Source organism: Silurus aristotelis, assembly GCF_946808225.1.
Source record: "Silurus aristotelis genome assembly, chromosome: 8".
In the NCBI taxonomy this organism is placed as follows: domain Eukaryota; kingdom Metazoa; phylum Chordata; class Actinopteri; order Siluriformes; family Siluridae; genus Silurus; species Silurus aristotelis.
Genome location: NC_139581.1, coordinates 13,963,660 through 13,989,442, shown reverse-complemented (window position 1 = coordinate 13,989,442; position 25,783 = coordinate 13,963,660). Strand labels below are relative to the sequence as shown.

Genomic DNA, 25,783 nt, shown 5'->3' with positions numbered 1-25,783 from the left:
GCTTTACAATTCCGTCACTGGAAATGTTCAGACGCTTTCTCGTGTTTTTTGAAAATTTTTATTGTAATGTTTATAACCCTTTTTACAAAGTTTCTAAAACATTCTACCATAACCTTCTTAAAACTGGCCAAATGTTCAGGTTTCATGGTTTAACTAACAATAAATAAACATAGCATGTAGTATGCTATTAGGCTAGCATGTGAGTAGGCTATTATGTTGGAGTTTCCCATTCTTATAATATCCACAGAACCACCTGCTGGAAAACAAATTTGGAAATGATCAGCCGAATTTGTCCAATGCATTGTGTCCAAAATATGACGGGGAACGCTAAGAGAAAAAAATATGGCACACTGGGAGAATGTAAGCAAAAAGAATAATAAATACATTTTTATCATCTAACATAAGATACTGCTTAAACTTTACAAAAGATTTTAAATAATTCTAATCTGTTAATTTCATTATATAAGATTCTTCAGTCAGTGTGAAATTTTCTCTTTTATTCAATCTTTCTTGAGGTTACAAATTTGAGCAGCGTTGTTGCAGTGAGTTTTATCACATCATAGAGACACCATAGTAACACTCCACATTCATATCAGGTGCAAAATAAAAACAGAACCAATAGAATATGTTGGGTTTATATTCATAACCACATCAAGCATTTCTATATAACTGAATCCTTATATCCTCAGTTCTCTCTTTATATGCTTCATCATCATAACTCTACACATACATCTACATTTAATCTCTATATTGTTCTATGCTGCTGAACAGCCCTTTGGTCATTTCTTGACTGGCTATAATCACTGAGCGTAACTGCTTTGTGTTAAATTGTGCTTAAAAGGAATCTTATGTCAGTATTATTCGCTATTATTATACAATTGTTGCCAGTCGCTTAGACCCAGATTGTCAGAACAATAAGAGATTTGAGTTTTTCTTCATTTGAGATTAAGTATTTGTTTAGGACTGCATCTGGATCAGAGAAACTAGTCCTTGCTGTTTTCTCCCTGCATTGGTGCACCTGATTGGACCCTCCTGCCTACAGTTGGTATAGTGATTGAATGAATCAGGAGCTCCAGTGCTGTGTTTGAATGAAATAATCTAGAGGCTTCTGAAGGCCAGGGTTGGGAAGCACTGCATGGAAGCCAGAAAGATAAAAAAATAAAAAGGGTATATCGCTTAGATGTTAAATCCAAAAGAAAATAACATACTACATATTTTTAACATGGAAAGAAAAATTACATTACTATAGCACCATATTGAGTATAAAACATACATTATAATGTATGTTTTCTGGTCTGTTTAAATTTGTGTTTATGACACAAAGTATAAATATTGCAGTGAGGATCTAATTTATTATTGAGTACACTTCTACTTAACCTTATTACCGACCTGAAAAAGACCAGAACGCTCTCGCTAAATTTCCTAGAAAATTATTCCTGCTTCTTAGCGACCACGCAACTGCAGTCCTGCATCTTCCTAGTGAAAACCGTTCTCTTTCTCATTGAAATAAATACAAAGAAGCTGCACAGACATGAGGTACCAAAATGAAGACAGATTCATGCTTTTTCCATCGTGCATTTTGAGTAGTTGCAACAGTCTAACTTAGCCTCTATGTGAGGCAGACATTATATACATGTACATGTTTCATTAACCGGCACCTCTTAGCATTAGGAACTACCTATGCTTTGTATAAGAGTGCAATTAAATTTTGTGCAAATAATAACCCAGCCTAATTTATCCAATTCCATAAAAAAAAAAAATATGCAAATGTTTTGTGCAAATGTTTTGTGGGAGGACTTAGAGTCTTAATGTGGTACTCTAGGATTTCTGGGTAACAAATGGCTTTATGAGAGATGCTGAGATCCCTGACACAGCTGTGAGCTCTGCTGAATTGTCTAAAAGGAAAAAACAAAAGATTTTACAGGTTTGCTGATTAGTTATACATCTGATATGTTATGAGTCTGATGAGGGCCAGTTAACTGCCCGTGAACTGAGTTGCTTGTGGCTGTAAACTTGTAAAAAGTGGACAGAGACAGATCTCTCTGTGACTGGTGGATCCTTGAGCTTCAAACAGGCTGCTGGAGGACGAGAGGCTAAACACGGGAGAGGAGAGAATTGCAGTAGTCAATAGACATTGGCTGCATTACCTTCCTACCCCTTGATTTTTGGTCGCTCAGATTTTTGTCACTTCTCCATCAGTGACAGTTGAATGATGCGCTGTAGCTCTTCTTCCTCTTGTCTCTGCCGGAGCTCTGCCTCTTCCTGTTCGCGTGCTGACAACTCCATTGCCAAACGTAGCTGCTCGTCAAAGCTGTGTGGCGTCTCATTAGTTGGTGTGCTTCCCGAGCTGGACTCAGGGCTGGGTTTGTGCTGTGGAGTTCTGATAAGGTAAGATGACAAAGATGAAAAAATGACTATGATTTCTACAAACTAAATTAAAAGGCTAAACCAGTAGTCGAACAATAAATAAACTGTTGTTTAGCATTAAGACAACCAATGAGCAACTTAAGCAATATAGATTTTTCTAGGTAACGCTGGTTTGAATCAGATGCAGCAGTGATGGACTATGCAGACAAGAGAAGTGTACTGGTTTGTATTGATTAGTCTGGATAATCTGTTTCTGTTATTTGTAGTTTGTATTTTAGGTCATTCTGCTAAAATCAAAACACTCACAAACCTTCTCCTTTCCACCATCTGACCCTCTTTAATATGTACATCCTGTGAGTTGCCTTTGTAGGAAACACTAGATCTGAGTAACTCTTTTTAATCTGTTCCAAATGCAATGATGTACAAAATGTACCTGACTCCTCTGCATGGCAATATTATACAATTTCGAACTGCAATTTTAATACAAGTTTCATGCTGTAACACCCTAAATTTGTAAAATAGTATATGAATATTTAAACATATTATAGTGATATCAGGGCACAGTACAGTTGTTTATCAGTCAGGGTTGGAATGGCTTACGGGCTTTGTGCTTCTAATTGAAAGGTCATGGGTTCAAATCCTAGCACTGTCAAAGTCGTTAGTTCTTTCTTGTTATTAGCTGTACCTGTTTGGATGAAAGCACCAGGCAGATTGGAATATGTAAATATAAAGTTTTGTAGGACCACAGCACTAGAAAGGATCACATTCGACCCTTTTTAACATACCCAATTAATTTCATTAGCTAACCACAACATTTCTGAAATTTGTTGTGCTAGAATGTAGAAAGCCAGAATCTCTGTAGGGCTATGAGCCTGCCACCTCTGAGCAACAGTATTAGGTGGTGAAAAAAGACTGAGTGGTGGCTATGAGACTACAGGAATGAAGAGATACTGACTGCAGACCTTTCCAGGCGGCTCGGGTCACATGACAGAGGATGAGTTCCAGGCTTACTGTTGGTCAGAGCCTCCCAAATCGTCACCTAGAAAAAAACAGAGTACATTTTGAAACATACATTAAAGTACATTTATGTTTTTGTATGTTTATATGTACATAATTATAAAACCGGCTTTTGGCAATTATTTAATTCATGGGTTTACACATATTTAGTCACTTTACAGTCACTGTAAAACTAAGGGGTATCAGGCTTACAAGAGTGGTATACTAAATAACAAAATTAGTGTTTAAAATCCAGGTATTGCCTCACTTTCTTGAAATCTTTTGAAAAATCATTGTTCTTTTTTTATCCAGTATGTCCTAGTACACTGTTCAACTGTCCTAATTAAAGTGATCCTTTCCAAATGTAATTTTGAGCATGTATGTTAACACATAGGGTTGTGCTAAATGAATGTATAAAATGTAAATATAAGTGTTGAGTGCTTCTCTTATTACTTGTTTTATAGTGTGCATGTGTGTCTTACCTGATCATACTCAGAGCCTGCCTCCAGTAAACTTTGTTGAATGGCGAACTGCAGTAGGTCGTCCTCCTCCTCCCGCATGCTCTCTCTCTGGTTCCCTCCAAGGATGCTGTAGCCTCGTGGTGCCTCAAACACTGATGCTGGAATTTCACCTCCATGGCATGAGTCTAAGAAACGCAAATTCACGTGCACGAACATAAACACATCAGGCAGTGTATCGGAACTGCATCTAATTAATTGGGTCAGAATAAAAGATACGGTTTGAGTCAGTGAAAGTGGAAAAATACCATCAATCTATTTTTTTCCAGTTGCTGTAATAGGTTTAGCTGAATTCTTTAAGACTCTAAAGGGCTTGTGCTTGTCGAGTGAGGAACAGGCTGGTTCTTACTAGTTGAGCTGGAGCTGGACACACTGGACGAGTCACTGCCAGGAGAAGGTGTTTCTGTCCTGTCTTTCTGTCCCTCTACATCTGTCTCTGTCCTGCCCACTCCCCCATCCTCACAGCCGTTCAGATTCCCAAAGGTGATGCGTGCATTCAGGATGTGATAGATGGGGATTTCTGATGAGAAACAAAAGAAAGATGCAAAATAAATGTGCAGTCTACAGAGCTTTCTTGTTGCTTCAGTTAGAAAGAAAGTATTGAATCTTTCCTCCCCCTGCTGAAACTACTGCTACATTTCCAACCTACGACTAGGAAAAAACTATGAAAACACCCAAACTACTATTCTGAAATGCTTATTCAGTTTAGCAACTGCTCTCAAATTAACTTTGCTGCTAACATTATGAATTATGCTGAAGATATTTTTAATTGCTCAGTAAATAGTGCATATTTGCTTAGTAAAACATATTTGCTTATTAAAACTATGAAGCCGACTATGCAGTTTGCGGTTTCGAGCAGGTAAATATATTTTACCCATAACAGTTAGCTTGCTAACTTGAAGGTGTCCATGTTTTTTTTTTTAACACTTTTTGTTGCTCAAAAAGTCCAACTATGAAGCATATGTGTATTTTGAGAATTGCCTTGTAATTTACAAAAATACAACTAAAGTCTGTATGAAGAAACTAGGTGATCGACTGTAAGGCATTGTGCAAATTGTCTTGAAAAAAAGGTTTTATATAAAACAGGTGTCTATTACATATACAGTATGTGTACATTTTAAACATTTCCAAACATTACAAATAAAAACTTTAACGAGTCTGTATGAGTTTTACAGAAACTGGCTGACACGTATCCAAGGAAGAAACTAATTAGTTAGCACTGACTAAATTCAGGCAAAAAAAGTAACACCGCTTTAAATACCTAGTTAAAATGGGGACCGGGGCTCAGGTATTCAAAACTGATTAAATATTGGACAATATTTGTTTTTTTCTTACCTATCTTGATGGGAAATCCTGGAGGCAGTCTCAGGGTGATGAAGTCTCTGAGCTTAGCAAACAGGGTGTTAGAGATGGCCATGAGGTCTATAATAGGAGCCACCTGATCAGCCAGGGACAGAGGATGAGACTCACATAGCCACAGCTTGGCTTTGAACCTGTAAGACAAAGCTTAGTGAATCACATTTATTGTTTCTTTCCACTAAAGTCATTTGAACATAGATACCAATCTTGAAACTCAACTCCACATGGCAGCAAAAATGGCTGTGCAAAAAAGGATATTGTATCGTAGTTGCCATACTAATAAAATAAAATTGTGTTTTAAAAGAAATTTTAACACTGACTAATTTCCCAGGATTCCTCTAAGAAAATGATGACACAAAATGATTATGATCATCAAAAGCCTGTGTAAGCTGCTGTAATATGTAAGCACCTTTGTGTCTTGGTGGTGAGATGGCAAGGCTGACCAATATCTCTTTGGACATGACTTGGATTTGGATTAAAGTATTCCTCAGCTGTCATGGATCTGCTGTTCATCACAGGGCATGACATCTGGGTCACCATTGTTTGCTGTAATGTAAACACATCTATAAATCATACACAGACTTTGTTGTTAATATAAGGCAAGCACAGAGAGTGGATATTATCAGGCTTGGAAAGTGTTATTCTTGCAGAAAAAGAGAAAAAAAAAAAAACCCTAAGTGAATATCATGGGAAAATAAATAATCATACACAGACATTATTAAAACAAGCCAAGCATTGACACGGAATGCCCTAGGCTAGGAAATGTTATTAAACAAAACACAAAGAGTAATATAATACCATACTGACACTGAAATGCATATGATAATAAGAATCATAATAACCAAATAAGTCAGTACAACAGTAACGTGCACTCACCCCATTGGTAGTTCCCATATGCTGCTCAGCAATACCCAGGAAGGACTGAAGTGGTGTTTTACTGCCTGCAGGATAAGCAGAGCATAATAAAAAATAAAAAAAAACTCAGGATTTCACATGGCATTCTACATACTATTTTATGATATTTTTAACATGGAAATACTTTTGGGTTTGGATTTGTGCTGTTCGGGGAGGTGGTCGGTTCGTGTTCGAGTGATCAGCTCTACATTGGAGGCGCAGTACACCTGAAACATGTATAAAGCGAATAGTGATGCCTGTGCATTTACAGGCAGACTCATTTCCACTGGGATGAAATATATTGATCTGAGGACATGTCTCAATGAAACTGTACTCCAGTGCCTCAAGCTATAAAAACACACTTACAGGAGAGTGCATATGTGCTCTGTCTGACTAGGTACCTTGGATTCGTAGCCATTCACCACCTCTGTTTTCTCACTTCGCCAGCCGAGAATGCCTGTCTTGTTCCTGCAATCAGAGTGGCAGATGCTTTTACACTAAGAATCTGCAGACAAAATTGAGGTGCTAGCAAATAAAGAGATCCCTCAGCAATGTAACTATTTCATTATGCTCCTGTGGAAAATAAGAAGGCACAGTGTAGGAAATATATTGTGGGCCAGGGGAACAATGGAATGTAGTATAAGGCCAAACGTTTACACACACCTAGGCTGAGGATATTTAATCTCAATCTCACTATACACATTGTTTTGTAATGCATTTTTTTTTTTTTTGGTAAATCAAATTGGGCATCTAAGAAATTTATTTTAGCTTTAATTCACAGTATAAGAATTCCAGTATTAAAGTTTCACATATGCCCTTTAAACAGTCTGAAAGTTTCCAGAAAATAATGTAATGACTTAAAAGCTACTTGCTAACCAAATGGACACAATTAGGAGTGTGCCTGAAGCTCTAAATGTACCTAACTTTAAGCTTGAATGCCTTTAGAGCCAAGACAAAAATGAATGCCTTTAGAGCCAGACAAAAATGTGTGCACTTCATTATTTGCAGCAATGTCTAAACAACTGGTACAACGAACCTGTGAACAATCAACCACATGAAAATCTAAAAACTTTTGCAGTATTTCATCAAGGAAAGAGGTAAAAATAAAATCCTAGGGATAAGCAAAAATCATTGTCCAGACCAAAGGTTTATATATATTTTATATACAGTACAGACCAAAAGTTTGGACACACCTTCTCATTCAAAGAGTTTTCTTTATTTTTATGACTATGAAAATTGTAGAGTCACACTGAAGGCATCAAAACTATGAATTAACACATGTGGAATTATATACATAACAAAAAAGTGAACTGAAAATATGTCATATTGTAGGTTCTTCAAAGTAGGCATCAAGAGAATGCCAAGAGTGTGCAAAGCAGTAATCTAAGCAAAAGGTGGAAGAACTTTGAAGAACCTACAATATGACATATTTTCAGTTCACTTTTTTGTTATGTATATAATTCCACATGTGTTAATTCATAGTTTTGATGCCTTCAGTGTGACTCTACAATTTTCAAAGTCATTAAAATAAAGAAAACTCTTTGAATGAGAAGGTGTGTCCAAACTTTTGGTCTGTACTGTGTTTTTATATATATATATATATATATATATATATATATATATATATATATATATATATATATATATATATATATATATATATATATATATATATATATATTTTTTTTTTAGAGAAGGCTTTTTCAATTACATTTTTCTTTTTACTATTTCGTAATATCAATCATTGTTACTTATGGAGAGTAAAAATATGAGGCTTTTAATCCAAAATTCAAACCTGAGGGTCCATGAGCATCATGTTCTGTGTGTTTTGACTAAATAAAAACGGATGGTATCAGGAAGAAGGATCATCTAGAAAAACTAAAGCAAAAACCACATTTAGCCACCTTAGTCCCATGAATGTGTTGAGTTGAAGTGAATATCTAATAAATGTCTTTAGCCTAGGAGTATGTAAACATTTGCCTCAGCTATATATACATTATATATCATGTATACTTCAAAGTTCACCCAGGTGGTAAAGTGAAGTTTTGAAGAGTGTTTTTGTTATTATAGTTAACATTATTCTTGGCTCACCTTTCGAAAGCAATGTTCCTGGTGTCTAGCTGAGTTGTGACCACTGGGGCAGAGATCCGAGCAGCCACCTGCTCATCAGTGGGCTGCAGGACGCCCAACAGACTGAGAGCATTGCTTTGAGGACGAGAGGAGGGAGAGGATGGTAGACATGGGAGTGTCTCACAGAACACCAGCTGTCTGTCATGGTCCACCTCCATCACCATGGCACTGGAGTCTAAATTACATGTAGAAAGGAGGAGTTGAAAGGAATAAATAAAAGTCCATTGTTGAAGTTGACAGGAATATATAAATAACCATGGGAGATACCAATCTTCCTGGATAGTGATAAGGACAAAATATATGTGAGAGTGAGTCTATTACAGAGACATTTTTTGTTGGTTTTAATTGTAATAAGATGTGAGAATGGGGATGCAATTGAAGGTTATTTGTCACCTTGTCCTTTGAAGATGAAGCTGCGGTTGCCTCGCTGCCAAGTCATCTGCTCAAACCCCATAAGTGTTGTGTCCACTCGAAGGCACTGGCCACTTTTCCACACTCGATATGTGTCACTTGGACAGATTCGAGACACTAGTGGCACTAAAACAAAGATGGATGAGGAGTCCAAACATTATAAATCATCAATCAATTAACCTAAATCTAGAAAACATCTAAGCAGTTAAGTATTCACCATATCAAACCGATTCAATCCCTTGAGCAATTGTCCTTTGCAACAATTAGACAGTTTCATCAATTCCACAACACAGATTTTTTCCAACCCTCATAAATTAGATGGATCATAGAGATGAACAGCAGTGTTCAGGTTATGCAACACATTTTGTATTAAAATTGAGTCTAGGATTTAGCTCAACCATTCAAAAGCTCTTGGTTATTGTTTTTGCTGGATGCACCTCAGACACAGATTTCTGGCTGACTGGAACATGTACTCATCAAGAATTTGCTTGTATTTGGCTCTATCTGTAAAAGCCCTTGATGGCAACATGATTTCCAATTCCCCCTACTGATAGGCAACCATGCAGTGTGATGCTACCTGAAGGTATTAATTGGGTAATGGTCTATATTTGGCCCATGATAAAAATAACACATTGCTTAAAGACTAAATGACCCGAAAACATTAATCAAATTCATTCAAAATCATCAGCTGCCTTTTAGACAGCTCAAAAGCTGCTACTTTGTGGTCATTCTCCTACAGAGGCTGGAAATGTGAATAACTAATGATAGTGTTGATGTCTAATAGGATTTTTTATTTTAGCCAGTGAGCTCTGTTTCTCCTTCTGGGCTGCAGCTGGTCTTTTGGACACTTTTTTAACAATTGTCCTTCTTGCCTGAACATTCAGTTTGGAAGTATAACCTAAACTAGCACCTGGGATTGGGTTTTTCATTTTGTTATAACGAAATTCACTGTGCTTGTAGGAAGGTTTCAAAGCTCTGCTGATCTTTTAATGACCTTCTCCAAGTTTCTCATCTGAGTAACTTCATCTTGAAGCTTCATTGGAGGTTATTTGCTCTTTTTGACAACAAGACTGATCTGCTCTGCCATTTTAACTGCAAAACCTCACAAAAAAATGTCAGTGACATTTTTTTGCAAGATGCACTGCATGCACTATACTGAGTACAATGACCATAATGTTGAATCTAACCTAATCTAAACTATTCTACAATTTGACAAGTAGATTTAAAATCTTGAGAAGTACCTGGTTTACAAAATGTAATGTGAGTGCTAAAAAGTTTTTACTTCTAATACTAATTTAGTCTGTTAAAATAAAGAGGAGTGAATAGTCAACAATTTAGATTTAAAAGCATTATATTTATAATAATAATTTAGAGGACATTATGTATATACTTCTGTAAAGAGTCACTTTAGAAGGAGCAGAAAAATAAATAAGGAATTAAATGAATCAATTATATTTATGGCCACTAATTAATTACAGTTTAATCGACTCTAGTTCTGAGCAGCCCATTTTCAATAATGACTACATAACACTGACAACATTATAGAGCTGTTTGTTACTTATAGTCCTTATAAAAATCAAGTGCATGCAAGTTGTAGGATAGTCCCCTGCCTAAGAACAAACATACCTTAAAACAGCCTTTAGTTACATTGCTTTAAATTGAATATTTAAAATGAACAAAAAAGAAAAAAATACATTAAATTCCATTCACTATCAATTTAAGCATAGACTCACTTTATAGTAGAAACCTTGTTGTTGTGCCTGTCATTTTGATAAAACACTAGAACACAAGTAGAGCAATGTAATATAAATGCAAAATAAAATATGCTATCCAGTGCGGTCAGAAAGGTACAGATGTGTAGGTTAAAACTTAACACAGGTGCCTAAATTACCAAAGATTGAATTCCAAGCCTGAAGGACAAGAAACACTCTTTTCAAGAGAGCAACTATGCATATGTATGAGAATGCAATTAGTGTAAAAACATTTATAAATATTGCCATTTTGTCAGTGGCAACAAGCATTTCTAAACAGAGTGGGAGATCTGCACCACTACCTACAACCTGACATGCTCAACTTGGTGATTTCATGCAAATCCAAATCATGCCAATCTAACACTGTCACAAATTACACACAGAGTTTAAATAGCTGGGATTTCCCACTATGTAGGGAATCTGAGGAAGCAGCTCAGATGAGTGTTTCTGCAGTTTCTGCGTCAGGAAAATCAATTTCAACAAAACCTGAACTGAACTGGACTGAAGATCTTCCCAATCATCTTCACCCCTGAAGCTCATTCATCATTTTCTTTCAATACTTTCCCCTCATTTTGTCTTTGCAATAATGTCTAAAATTATTAATTATTCATGATGATTGTATAAGAAAATGTATCTTTAATTTTAATAAATGATATTATTGTGTAGTTCCTATCTGGAAGAAACTGCTGTGACAAAAATAAATCAAACCCACTAAAATGTATTAAATAACTAAACCTGTTAAAGTGAATATTAGTTTATTGATTAGTGTATAGCTGTTTTGCTTAATGATCATAATTAGTATGATGACCTCATGTGTATGAAAAATGATATGAAATTGTTAGATTAAATAAGACAGCCAATAAACATAGATTACCTCAATATTCCTTGGTTAAATAAAGACAGACAAAAATAGAAAGAGTGAGAGACGCAGAAAGTGACAGAGAGGCAGGTGGCAAAAAGCCCAGGAAGCCTATCTCCACTTCAAAGTCTTTGAACAAGACTCTGACAGAAAATGTCCTTCTGAAAGCAACTTAATCTAACTGTAACTTTCTTTAGAATTATCCTAGATATTCCCAACTAACACTGTGCCCCAGCAGTGTCATTAACTGGAATTTGTATTGTAGAGACAGAACCTGCAACATAGTGACTTTTACTTGCTGGTCATTACCAGTTCTCTCATTTCTAAATTACTAATGATGTTTAATTATCCCCAAATCAGCAACTGCTCCTTATGTCAAATGACCATTGTTTATTAGATAAAGCCTGATGCCTGATAAAGCATTTGAATGATCAAATAGCATATATGGTTACAAAAATATACAGGTTTTTCTAGAATAAAATTAGTCTCCCTTTAGCATATATTTGAATCACATACAAATGCCATGTTGCAGATCTGGAATTTATTTATACAGTCCAATTTGCTGTTATAATAACCTCCACTCTTCTGGGAAGATGTTCCACTAGAATTTGGAGTGCAATTGTGTACATTTGTGCTCATTCAGCCACAAGGGTGTTCGTGAAGTCAGGTACTGATGTAGGGTGAGAATGACTGGGGTGCAGTCAGCGTACAAGTCATCCCAGAGGTATTCAATATAGTTCAGGTCAGAGCTCTATAATATGCCATTCGAGATCTTTCAATCCAAACCATGTAAAACATAGCTGGATTTGTGTACAGGGGCATTGTCATGCTGGAGCAGATTTGCATCTCCTACTTCAAGTGTAGAGAAATGTTAAAAAATCCATGTCACCCAGTCCAATTGAGTGCCCCTTAACTTTATGGTAACAGTTTTTAAAAACCACATATGACTAGAAAAGTCAAGTATGCTAATTCTTTTGTCCATGTAGTGTATGTTGAAGCACCATAATGACAATGGAAATTTGTTAGCCATGAGTGCTGTTTCTGTTTCTACCAAATAATTCAAATATCTTGATATTTATATGATCTCATGATTATGCTCTTAGTATTAATAATCAAGTAAGTGTAATCAGTGTTTAGTTATTTGAACAAAACTGTTTTACATACCCCAGCTTGTAAACTCCCATTTCATCTCCACATAAAAGTCTTGTGCCTGAGATACAGATGAGGGGAAAGGAGGAAAAGATGGAGAAAAGACAGAAGGTTAATTTGGGGCCATTAGTCTACCTTTTTAACAGGCTTTTTTTTTTTTTTTTTAGCATAGTCTCTGACCTAGTGAACTGGTATAAGAATGTTTTTATTGATAGAGACTTAAAGCATTTCTTTAAGTCGATCTGGATAAGGGCATCTGCCAAATACCATATAAGTAAATGCTAATGCAGTCTCTGTGGCAGTCTCTATGTGTGGTAGAGTGGTCGTGTAAGAATGAACAGAGTACAAAGCAGGAAAGGGGAAGATTAATGCATGTCTTATGGTAAGAAATTGTTCATTCATCAGAAACAACAAAATAAATTTCAGAAAGTGCTCATAGAAGGAAGAAGGAAGACAGAATATTTCCTCCAGTAGAGACTTTACAGATTAGTTTGTGGGACAGAACCTTTGCCATTTTCCCTGTTTGTACATATATTTTTTTCAGTGCAGATAAACTAATTCTTTAATGGTTCTTAAACTGGACTTCTTTATGTCGTGTTGGCTTACACAGGTTAGTAGAAGTGTTCAGAATGTATTCTTATTCAGTAGCTTACCATCTTTAGGGACAATCTCATGCCTTCTTCTACCCCAAAAAAATCAGGCTTTGGGACATGAGGACTAAAAAGGATCACAATTTCTTTTCAGTCCTCATGTCAATTGCTAGATGATATAAAAAGCTAGTGACATACAGTGAGGAAAATAAGTATTTGAACACCCTGCTATTTTGCAAGTTCTCCCAATTAGAAATCATGGAGGGGTCTGAAATGGTCATCGTAGGTGCATGTCCACTGTGAGAGACATAATCTAAAAAAAAAAAAAAAAAAACAGAAATCACAATATATGATTTTTAAACTATTTATTTGTATGATACAGCTGCAAATAAGTATTTGAACACCTGTCTATCAGCTAGAATTCTGACCCTCAAAGACCTGTTAGTCTGCCTTTAAAATGTCCACCTCCACTACATTTATTATCCTAAATTAGATGCACCTGTTTGAGGTCGTTAGCTGCATAAAGACACCTGTCCACCCCATACAATCAGTAAGAATCCAACTACTAACTGGAAAGTGCTACAGGGAAATTGCCAAGCAGCTTGGTGAAAAAAGGTCCACTGTTGGAGCAATCATTAGAAAATGGAAGAAGCTAAACATGACTGTCAATCTCCCTCGAACTGGGGCTCCATGCAAGATCTCACCTCGTGGGGTCTCAATGATCCTAAGGAAGGTGAGAAATCAGCCCAGAACTACACGGGAGGAGCTGGTCAATGACCTGAAAAGAGCTGGGACCACCGTTTCCAAGGTTACTGTTGGTAATACACTAAGACCTCATGGTTTGAAATCATGCATGGCACGGAAGGTTCCCCTGCTTAAACCAGCACATGTCCAGGCACGTCTTAAGTTTGCCAATGACCATTTGGATGATCCAGAGGAGTCATGGGAGAAAGTCAAGTGGTCAGATGAGACCAAAATAGAACTTTTGGGTCATAATTCCACTAAACGTGTTTGGAGGAAGAAGAATGATGAGTACCATCCCAAGAACACCATCCCTACTGTGAAGCATGGGGTGGTAGCATCATGCTTTGGGGTTGTTTTTTGCACATGGGACAGGGCGACTGCACTGTATTAAGGAGAGGATGACCGGGGCCATGTATTGCGAGATTTTGGGGAACAACCTCCTTCACTCAGTTAGAGCATTGAAGATGGGTCGAGGCTGAGTCTTCCAACATGACAATGACCCGAAGCACACAGCCAGGATAACCAAGGAGTGGCTCTGTATATCAAGGTTCTGGCGTGGCCTAGCCAGTCTCCAGACCTAAACCCAATAGAGAATCTTTGGAGGGAGCTCAAACTCCGTGTTTCTCAGCGACAGTCCAGAAACCTGACTGATCTAGAGAAGATCTGTGTGGAGGAGTGGGCCAAAATCCCTCCTGCAGTGTGTGCAAACCTGGTGAAAAACTACAGGAAACGTTTGACCTCTGTAATTGCAAACAAAGGCTACTGTACCAAATATTAACATTGACTTTCTCAGGTGTTTAAATACTTATTTGCAGCTGTATCATACAAATAAATAGTTAAAAACTCATACATTGTGATTTCTGGATTTTTTTTTTTGATTATGTCTCTCACAGTGGACATGCACCTACGATGACAATTTCAGACCCCTCTATGATTTCTAAGTGGGAGAACTTGCAAAATAGCAGGGTGTTCAAATACTTATTTTCCTCACTGTATAAATGATTTGCAGTTTTGTAACTAGTACTTGATCCATCACATTCTTTTTTGTTTGATGAAACAGAAGCATACCGCATTCAACAGCAGAAAGTGTAAAGCTTAAAAAAAATCTCATAAACCAAGATTTTATTCATAATAAAGCATAGGATCATATCAAATGTTAAAACTGAGAAAAATGCTATTTTAAGGTAAATATAAGGTAATGTTGATTTCATGTCTCCATCTCATCTGAAGAAAGTTGGGACAAGGCATCAACTTTTAACAACAGTCTGTATATGCCTGGGAACTGAGGACCACCACTTGAAGCATACTGTCCATATGTGTCTGATACAGGATTCTGGGTCTTTTCTGTCATATTTTTCATTTCCTGATGCATTAAACGTTTACAATTGATTTACAAAAAGCTGGACTGAAGGCAGGTCAGTTCAGCATTCGGATTCTTCTACTACAAAGCCATGCTGTTGTAATAGATGAAGTATGCGGTTTAACATCGTTTTATAGCATTATGCACTGATAAGCCAGACCCTATCCTCTTTAGTTTGATAGATGCAGCATCCATGGTTTCCAAAAAGGATTTTAAATTTGAATTTGTCTGACCACAGAACAGTTTTCCACTTTCCAGCTTTGGACCAGAAAACTGTGTTTCTGGATTATGTTCACATATGGCTTATTTACTGCATGATAGAGCTTCAACCTGCATTTTCAGATGACATGGCAAACTGTGTTCACAGATTATTTCTGGAAGTGTTTCTGAGCCCATGCAGTGATTTCCATTACCTCACATCTGTTTTTAATGCAGTGCATTATTGATTATTGATTTAACATCCAAAATTGATGTTTCCCTTGTACACAGAGATTACTCCAGATTTTCTGAACCTTTAATGATATTATGTACTGTAGATGATGATATATATTCAAAATATTCACAAGTATGTAGAGCAACATTATTCTAAAATTGTTTCACAGATGTTTTTGCAGATTGGTGAACCTCTGCCTATCTTTACTGCAGAGAGACTCTCCCTCTCTAGGATACTCTATTTATACCCATCATTTACTGACCTGTTGCCAGTTATCTTAATTAGTTGCAAAATGTTTCTTTTTAGTTGCCTTTTTTCAGCCTTTTGTTGACCCTGACTAAAAATATTTTGAGTTGTTTTTTAACCCCAACCCCAACCCTAACCCTATTTTTTTTACTATAATTTTATTACACACACTTGTCCCCATATTTCCACAGTTTAAACATTTGATATCTTTTCTAAGTTCTGAATAAAATGTGTTTATAAGATGTACAAATCATTTTTCAATTTTTACCAATGTTTTTGAAATTGAGTTGTAGATAGCTTTGGTGTCTTCTGTTGGACAGACCACATATTTTGAGCTGACAGTTAAGTGTCTTTGCTAGTTAATGTGGCATGGGATGCTTATTTAAGGTTTTGAGGTTTTGTCAAATAAAAACATCAGCAATATTCTTGCTAATTCAGTGTGCTCTCCTGTAAGGAAAAATGTGCTGATGGTTTCAAGGACAATCTGACCAAGCATTCATTTGCTTTGCTATCAGCTCACTTAGTTTTTATTAATATAACATTATGTCCTTAAGATTAGCAATGTCTCCATTTATGATGCTGTCTCCTCTAAATTCTTGTGTATTTACAGCTAAAAGTTCTGTTGATTTTTGGTGGTTACAAAAAAGAAAACAACCAGACAGTGTCACTGCTCTATGCATGAGCTGATTTTAAATAACAACAATGAACTGTTCAAGGTCAGAATTGCACAATACAGAGACATTTCTGCAGGTATAAACAGTGTTATAGAATTTTAGTATTAACGTGCTGACAATGGCCATTCTTTTTGGCTGCAGTCATGTTCATAAGTCTCTGCTCACATGCTGAAGCAAATTTTAGCACCATGAATACGTATATATTTTGATGGTTCTCTCTTGGGCTGTGTTCTGACTTTCTGACAGTAAAAGCTGACCTGCTGAAGTCTTTCTAGTAATCTGGGGATCCCTGCCAGTCTCTTAATGGTGCGCTGGTAGTCTCTGTGACACAAGACAAGCCGCACCAGCTGAGCATCACGCAGGCTGATGGCTTCCTGCAAAACTGAGATGGACAGAAGGGGGAAAGAAAAAGAGAAAGAAAGGGAAAGATACTGTAGCTGTGCAAAAATATTCCATATTTAAATACCAGTGAGATACTATAGTAATTAAAGATCTTGTTTAATTTATGATCGAGAATATGGAAAGAGAGGGTGTAGGAGGTAAATAAAATATTTTTAGAGCAGTCATAAATGGAGATAACAATAAATAACTTCTCATATCATCGGAATGTCTTCTTTCATCCCTGATATCTTGTTTGTCCAACCCTTCATGCCTTTTTTGTTTTGTGCTTATTCTCACAATATATCTTACAAAATAATGTGATAAGCAGGAAAAACTTTGGATTTCCCCATTTCACAAAATGGTTATATATATTATATACAGATATTACAGTTTGCGGTTTATCTGACTACTTGAATGATCTGAAAGCAGCTGAAATCATATTATTAGTACTTGTATGCACACTCAATGTTTGAGATGTTGCTGTGCTACCTGTCCAGCCGTTGCTGTTTTCTTTGCTAATGTCAGCGCCATAGTGTAGCAGCACCCGAGCGCATTCCAGGTGGTTGAGGGTCACAGCCAGATGCAGGGGAGTGCGACCCCGTGGGTCTAGCACTTCCAAGTCCACCTGTGAAAACCCGAAGGTGGGAGAAAGAAAGTTAAACAGTGACTTACTTCCTACTGAAGCACTGGGAAACGAAAAGAGTCCGTTGAGGTGAGACAGTGCGATGGTGACAGAAGTGACAAGCGATAATTAAACCATCACACTTGAAGCTGTAACCATGAGAAAAAAAATCTGAACATTTATGGGGAATTCTCCAGCAAAAAGCAAACCTGTGCCTCACTGGACTTGATGTCACTGGGGCTGGCAAAAGCTGACACTGCTTTATATAGAGAATATATCTCTGTGCTTATCTGTGAAAATGCTGTTATTTATGCATGCAGTATATCCTGGTTGATCGCATTTGATGAGCTGGCATTTTGCCTAGGATTAAGTCCACACACATTAATCCTACTGACAGGAGGAAAGGTCGTAAGAGCTGCTAAAAGCAGTGCTGAGCCAGTGTGACAATAAAGATATGCAAATTTTAACTGTGCATTACGAATAGTTTATTTCTAGCCAGCTTACAGTAAATGAGTCACATAATGGTGGTTTTATGCACATGCCTCAGACAGGCACATTACAATGGAAACATATTACTGCCTGAGGACTTGCTGTCTGCTGGGAGAGCTGTTGTGTTTCCTTACAGTTGCACCAGCAGCCTAAGAGCTGTATTACAGCTACATGCAGTGTGTTTGCGTGTGTGTGTCTGTGTACTGTCATCTCGTACCTCATGTTATGGAGCTTTTTTGTTTTTATTCACAGAACATGCACCAGGTTTCTGTGTGTGCGTGTGTGCGTGTGTGCGTGTGTGTGTGTGAGTGTGTGTGTGTGTGTGTGTGCATGCTCTTGTGTGTATGTGTATATGCAGTGGATACAGTACACCCATCTGTAATGTTGTTTTGCATAGGAAGCCAACTCCCATGTGGTGCACACATACTCCCTAAGCCTTGTTCCCTGCTCTGCAATTAGCCAGCTCCCTCGTTAACACCAGCAGTGTGTTCATAAGCAACAACTGGAGCCTGAGTGGCTTCCCAAGAAGCTGGGAAAACATCAGCTCCTTCACAATGGAAAAGGGAGGACAGGAAGGGTGGGGACACAGAGGGAGTGGAGGGGCATTGCTATGGTAACAGAGGGCGCAGAGGAAGGAGTGTGACACGATGGGATAGTGTGATGGAAGGAAAGAGAGTAAGACACAGGGGGGGAAAGAGAGAGAATGCTGGAAGAACAATTGGGGTTTAAAAATAAATTAGGGCTTTTCTGTCAGTCCTATAAGAAGCTCAGCTCAACCCCAAGGCTAATACAGTAGGGGAGACAACAGCTGAACACACTTGGGATAGTGAGAAAGAATGAATGAGTGGGAGATATGTATGAAATGCCTTCTTGTGAAGGGCTACACAGAGATGTACGACCAGAGCAAGAGTAATTAGTTGTCACTAGCCTCTCATTGACCTGTTCTCTGCCATTTCTCTACCCAGGCTAACACACATTTTTACTCCACACAAACTGAACTATTGTTGGATCTTTGTGCAAACTCACTGTGCACGACTTTGTGCATGACTCACTAGGCAGTGACAATTATCACTTTTCACACCAAATTATATAGATGCAAAGTTGGTAATTGCCTTTCTATGGCTTTTACTAGATGGCAAAAATGTAATTATTTATAAAACAAATATATGCCTACAATCTAGCAATTAACTAATTTATACTTTAATTAAAAAGACACACTTCTTATTAATTATGTTATTCTATGTTTATAAATGTTAGTGTGTTCCAAGGAAAGATGGGAAATCCTGGTTGAATTTTTCTAAGGTTAAACAAAACAAAAAATCGAATAAATACAGTATATCCCCGGTTTATCGATAAACGGACGCCACCCCAAAATTGCAATTTTATGTATACAGTACTGTACTGTATTAACATTTTACTTCATTTTATAATGAATTATTCTATTTTTTATTAATACATTTCATTATTTCAACATAAAACTTCTTAAAAACAATTCAGCGAAACAAATTATTTATGTGACAAATGCAATTCCGCAATAAACGAGTGGCATGAGATTCAAACCATGGTAAAGCAGAGGATTACTGTATTATATTAATGAAACTTAACTTTTTATTTATTTTAGACATCACCTCTTAATAATGTAGTCTTAAGGCTTCATTGGATGGTTAATGGCTTCAGATTTTTTAATAGTTATATTTTGAAATGTAGGATTCTACATAGACACCTTTTAGAATACTAGATTTAGAAGGTTTGAAGCATAAAACATCATAAACTATGAAAATGTGAACCTGACTGCCTTATAACACCTTCCTTTCATCTGTAGTTAACAACTTATTTATTTCATTTTTTTGTTCTTTTATTTATTCATTGAGGTTGTCAATTGTATGTTGTCCATTCATATTAAAGCTCTTTTTATAACTTTCCTCACTGTATCTGTTTTCTCTCCCAGTTCCAAAAAGCCGCTCAGAACATTGTTTTTTTGGAAAAAAAAACCCTGAATATTAACAATACTTCCGCTCTGTCATATAAACACTATGCTGATAATAGTGTTGTAAACAGTGGAACATTTGACTGTTCACACACAAACTCCGCTGTGACTCAAGCACACAGAGAGCTATATAAAATGGTATTTATTCCCCAAGGTTTTAGTATAGTATGTTATCTAGGGTCTTCCCTCACATTTTAGTGCCTGTGCTCCTCCAACCCCAATTTTTTCCCCTCATTTTACCAAGCTGGAGGCTGCATTATTGATAGCCATCTCTGGTGGAGCATCTGCTCCTGCTTTTTCTCTGCCTTGGCTAATGTTTTCTGGCAGCTACTTAAACCAGCATCAATCTTTTATTGGGAGCCCAAACTGTGTATGTGGAATGTAGGCGTGTGTCTAAGTGTGTATGTGTGTCTGCAGTTGTGTGTCGGCAGGGGAACAAGATGCAAGATGCAGTGCGTGGTGAAATAACCTAGTTATGAAACCTCTTCTGTGTGGGCAAAACACATGAAGTTGTGCACAGATTTCATCAATCAGTAAATACCGAGCACGAATGAACAGAAACAATGCTGTTTGATGGTCCGTTTAACAGGTATACATTCACCTAAAACCAGTTATGACTGAGAAATCAGGCAAGCAGCATAGAGCATGTGTGACTTTTAAGGAAAAGTGTTTGAGTACTTCAATTTTTCAGCCATAATGTCAGTGACTCAGACACTATGGATGAGAGAGAGAGAGAGAGAGAGAGAGAGAGAGAGAGAGAGAGAGAGAGAGAGAGAGAGAGAGAGAGAGAGAGAGAGAGAATGGGGTCTTCTTATCCCTGAGTGCTTGCTGTGTGGCTGGGGTGACAGAGCCATTACTGGTGAACCAGTCTGAAAAAAAAAACATTTTCAGTGTAAAGCAAAATACAGAGAATGTGTGTGTGTGTGTGTGTGTGTGTGTGTGTGTGTGTGTGTGTGTGTACAAGCTAATAACTTCCTCAGAAAATGTCACAGCCATTAGATTCTCCGCTCTCATACTCTATCGGTACTGCTGGAGCAAATATTCATTAATGACACAGAACACCAGAATCTCCCTCTTTTCTTTTCTATAGTTGGTCTTTGTTAGCTTTAGAGTGGGAAACAGCATGGATGCTTATTCAGCATTTGGCTACTTTATCATGCCATTACAAAAGAACAATACCAACCTCATTACAACTAAACATGGTCTGCATTATTTTTCATCACAACATTATAGCTCCCTTATTTCTATGCAGACCCCTAAAACAAAAGCATTTTGTTTCAAATAGTGCTCTAAATTGAAACCTGTAACTATTCAAAGATTCCTTGAAGAGATGGCATGGTTGTTGTGGTCATGTTAAGTACCATCAAAAATTGATGGCACTGACATTTTATGTGTACTTGCAGTGGTGAAGAATACGTAGGAAACCCACAGTTATTTAGACGCACCAAAAAGCTAATCCTTGCAATTTTCATGTTCAGAGAACTTCATGAGACCAGGGTTATTAAGGGTTATTATTTCCAAATTGCACATTAAATACCTAGTAAGGCCTTCTTGGAAGCTACAACCTGCTTGAACGAAGGCTCCACATATTCCAGGAAAATGCAGAGCAAAAAAAAAACTCAGCTAGTTGTTGTTTTGCATATTCAAATAACAAAAGGGGAACTTGTTTTAAAGTAACTTGGTGAATTACATAATTTATGATACTGAAGAAATTATGAGGAACTGAAATGAATATGATGTGGATTCCCATTAGACTTTTGTGCTTGTTTCCACAGCTTGGCACTGCTGCACCATAGGTAAATCCAGTCCATAAGCCATAATGAAATCAAACACGGCCCTCAAAGTACCGTCCACTTCCTCCATTCCAATTCCGCCTGCCACACAATCACAACATACTGTGGTCTTGTCTGTGCAGACATCTGTTCAGTCTTTTAGCCCTGTCAATTGCTGTCCCATTTCATGCTGCCCCGTCTGTTAAAAGCCTCCAAATAAGTTAACTACATCTCAGGCTACTCCCACCCAAGCATCATCCTCATCCCTAGTGACAACATTCTGCAAATTGGTGTTGGGTTTCATGGTGTAGGAGACAGGCTGGGGAGATTGAGGATTGAGAGCAAGTGTTGCCAACAGATTGCACTAAAAATGGATAGAAATATAAGTTATTCATGCTGTTAGAACTACATGTGAGCTATAATATTTGTTGCTAAGGCAGATATTTAGGCAGTGACTGTCTCCAGCTGAATAGGATCTTATTTAAATATACACTTTTGTGTGCATAATTCATTCTGCTTCCATCAATTTATTTTTATTTTTTTAAGAAATCATTCAAAATTTCCTTTATCCTGTCCAAACCACTGACTGTCTACTTTGAGTATGTGCCCCATTTTATACATTTTCAAAGCAAACTGCAAATCCTGCTTCTCAGTTTGTCTATCTCACTGACCTTCTGTCTCTACTCTCTAATTCATCTCTTTGCTATTGATGACCTCGCACTTCCTCCATGGTAGCTCAAATTGTTCTGCTCCGTCTATTCCGACACCCAATACAGATCGCGCGCTGGTGCAGCGCTTTTGTCTTTGTCATGGCAGTGAGCCCTGTCTCTCCAAAATTGATCATGGTAGCACTGACCTCCCTTCTGAGCACTTACACATGCAAATACCTACACCCCATCAAATACCTGATCTTGGCTTACTGTCACTGTCTTTCTCTTAACCATGAACCAAAACTCTCTATTAACACTGACCAGCGTATACTTTCACCTGTAAACCAGATAACACAGGGGGGCTTTACTTGACAGTATAAATCCGTATTCAAATATCCGCTGAAGCATCCAGGGGCTCTGAATACATACAATAAAACACAGTGATGCATCAATTGACAGTGTGAATGTGTCACGGCGTTTGGATTTATCAATAAGAGCTGCATTTTTCAAGCTGCAAATGACTGCTGAAGCATATGTATTATAATAAGAAAACGTACCTGTGAATGCTGTTGTAAAGGTGGTACTAATAAAGGTATGCTGTTTGCTAGAGTGTGCACTAACAGGCCATATTACAACACAGAATGTGTAACAAAATAAACAGAATGTAATGTTCATACATATATCTATTTTCATATATATAAAAAGCTTTAATAAATCTAAATAGAAACCATTTTTGTTATAACCTGCATCTGTAGATCATCACACTGTTGTGCTCTATATTGCTGTGGCATGTTAATGCATGGATTTCATTGAATGTTGTGCTCTTGACAAACCCACTCTCTACTTAAATCTTTGTGAGAATGAATGGAAAATGGAGAAGCATCATTCAAGCAGCCATTGTGCCTCTGCCCGTGTTAAACACACCCTCTCATTTACACCATTTTAACAGTGCGCTTTAAGGAGAGACACTTGCCGGAGAAAGAAAAAAAAAAGCCGCAGTAGATACGGATTTTACCACAGGAAGTGAAACAGGGAGGGGCAGTTGATATTTAGTCTTCCTTTTAGCTAGTAAACAGCTGATAATTAATAAGTTAGATGATGAGTATAGAATAAAAAAAGGGAGAGTATGAACGGTAGCGGTTCAAGCCTCAGCCAGGTGTAATAGTGTAGAGTCGCGCGCCGGGGGATCCTCTATGATCACATACGAGCCTATTCTAGTGCACGAGCGTGGGTTCATTTCTGATAAACAACCAAAAAAAAGAATGAATCTCTAATGTATTGGGTGGTGTGTTAATTAGGCTTCCACTGCACACCTTGAACCTACTATCAGATATGGCCCCCTCATCACCACACACACACACACACACACACACACACACACGAAAAAAACCCACACGCTTGCATACTAAAACAGTATACTCAACAGTATATCAAAAACGCCTTCCTGGTATTTAACCTACAGGATGCGGTTTGGATGCAGACACCATCCAAAACCCATCCGAGAACCCTGGACCGTGAACCAACCTTTCTCTCACCTGCTCGCTCGCAGAGAGCTCTTTCTCCAACTGCCGGTGTTTGTTGTGCCAAACGAGATAATGGAGACGGTAACGGCTCTTCTCCGGAGTTTTCTTGGCTGAAATCATCCTCGGAGCATACTTTCTTACCTCTTTTTTTTAACCTTCTTTCCTTTCCAACCCCACACCTTTTCTTCTTCTTTTTTTTCCACCCGCGAGCCTATTTAGTCACTATAAAAAGGGGCGCGTGCTGATTGATCGCTACGATTCCGGATGAGAGAACGTCTCTCCTCTGGTTCATCATCCAGCATCCCTCCCTCATAGTAAAAGTCTGACAGCTAAGATGCTTGGACTAGTCTTGAGGTGTAAGTTGTGGTCTGCGCGGCGTGTCTCCGCCGTCTCGCGCTCGGGTGTGCTCGCTCTCAGTCTGTCACTTGGCTCTGAAAGAAAATCGACGCCTATGAGCGCGAGCTCTCAGTTGCTCCCCTTTCGGTGATCACGCGTTACACGGTGATGCTGTTCATGCGCACTTAACGGCAGGGTGCGCATCGAAATCTATTTCAGCCTCAGATACTATCTTTTTAGTTCTAAAGCATGAGAATGTCTTGCATTAAAAATAGTGAAATGTGTTGCTTTGAACAATGCACTCATCCTTAATACTTCAATTCTCTTGTTTTTTAATGGCCAAGATACCCCCAAGAGCGTTTCTATGCCATGTTTCTTTCAAAAACAATCAAAAATTAAACCTCAAAACTTTCAAATACACGAACACCTTATTAAAATCAATCCTGACTAACCGGATCAAAATGTTTAAACTGGTAGATCAGTGCCAGGTGGTAAAAAGAAAAAAAATAGAAAATAATTATTGAAAATAGTGCTTTATAATCGACATGATTTCACAAGACAATAACACAATAGTAAGGCCATTAGAAAATCTCAAAAATGCATCCATTTATTTAGTGTTTGACCACTTCAGGCTGGGCTTTTCATCAGAGGCTTCACTGCCAAATCTATGTTAATATTTAAGTGAGTAACAACATATGTCTATTTATTTTATTTATATATATATATATATATATATATATATATATATATATATATATATATATATATATATACACACACACACACACACACAAACATATACATATATATATATATATATATATATATATATATATATATATATATATATATATATATATATATATATATATATACACACACACACACACACACACACACACACACACACACACACACACACACACACACACACACACACACGGTGTAGTTACCCTGCCTTATTTGTGCTGATACACTTATTCCTTATTTACTGATTGCTTTAAAAACAACTTTATTATTTTTATTTTATTAATTTAATGGATCAAATGCAAAGCCTTGCATCAAACTACTAAAAAACTAGAAAAACTAGAAAAAAAAATAGACTTCCACAGCATATGTAAGGCAGTTCTAAAAACTGTAGATCTTACAATACAAATCCCATTTACTAATTCCCGGCTGTTTATGTTGCTTTCTAAACTAGTACAGAATAACAAGAGGCCACACTAACAATAATACAACCCTATGAGCTCAAACTGATAAACATCAGGGAATTACTTAAGTGTCAGAATTTTAACCTTTTTTTTTTTTTTTTTTTTTTTTTTTAAGAAACAAGAGATAGTTATTTGGTTTATATTGACATTATCTACATTTGTATTATTATTATCTTTGGTTTCCTCCCATCTTCCACAAACCTTAGTAGGTGACTTGGCTCAACTATTGTGCCCTGAGAAGGAAAGATCTGCCTGGCAATCGAACATTCATGTGGAACGATAAGAGGTTATAACACTGAAGTATTTGCATCCAAAATGAATGGAATTGTTG

General features: G+C 37.3%; 1 protein-coding gene across 2 annotated transcripts; it reads right to left on the bottom strand.

Moving 5' to 3' along the window:
• Positions 1-482: 482 nt before the first annotated feature.
• ankrd13b (ankyrin repeat domain 13B) lies at positions 483-24,405 on the bottom strand. Of its 2 annotated transcripts, none has more exons than XM_083548559.1 (15): positions 23,918-24,405; positions 17,352-17,487; positions 16,739-16,863; positions 12,450-12,495; positions 8,658-8,801; positions 8,226-8,439; positions 6,536-6,602; positions 6,280-6,361; positions 6,117-6,181; positions 5,650-5,786; positions 5,217-5,374; positions 4,231-4,401; positions 3,846-4,009; positions 3,330-3,406; positions 483-2,380 (listed from the first exon to the last, which is right to left on the bottom strand). In XM_083548559.1, the coding sequence occupies exons 1-15, from the start codon at positions 24,023-24,025 to the stop codon at positions 2,185-2,187; spliced, it is 1,890 nt and encodes a 629-aa protein (XP_083404685.1). In that variant the 5' UTR covers positions 24,026-24,405; the 3' UTR covers positions 483-2,184. The 2 variants fall into 2 exon arrangements, with proteins under 2 accessions (XP_083404685.1, XP_083404686.1); XM_083548560.1 differs by having other exon boundaries at positions 3,323-3,406; positions 23,918-24,374.
• Positions 24,406-25,783: the final 1,378 nt, after the last annotated feature.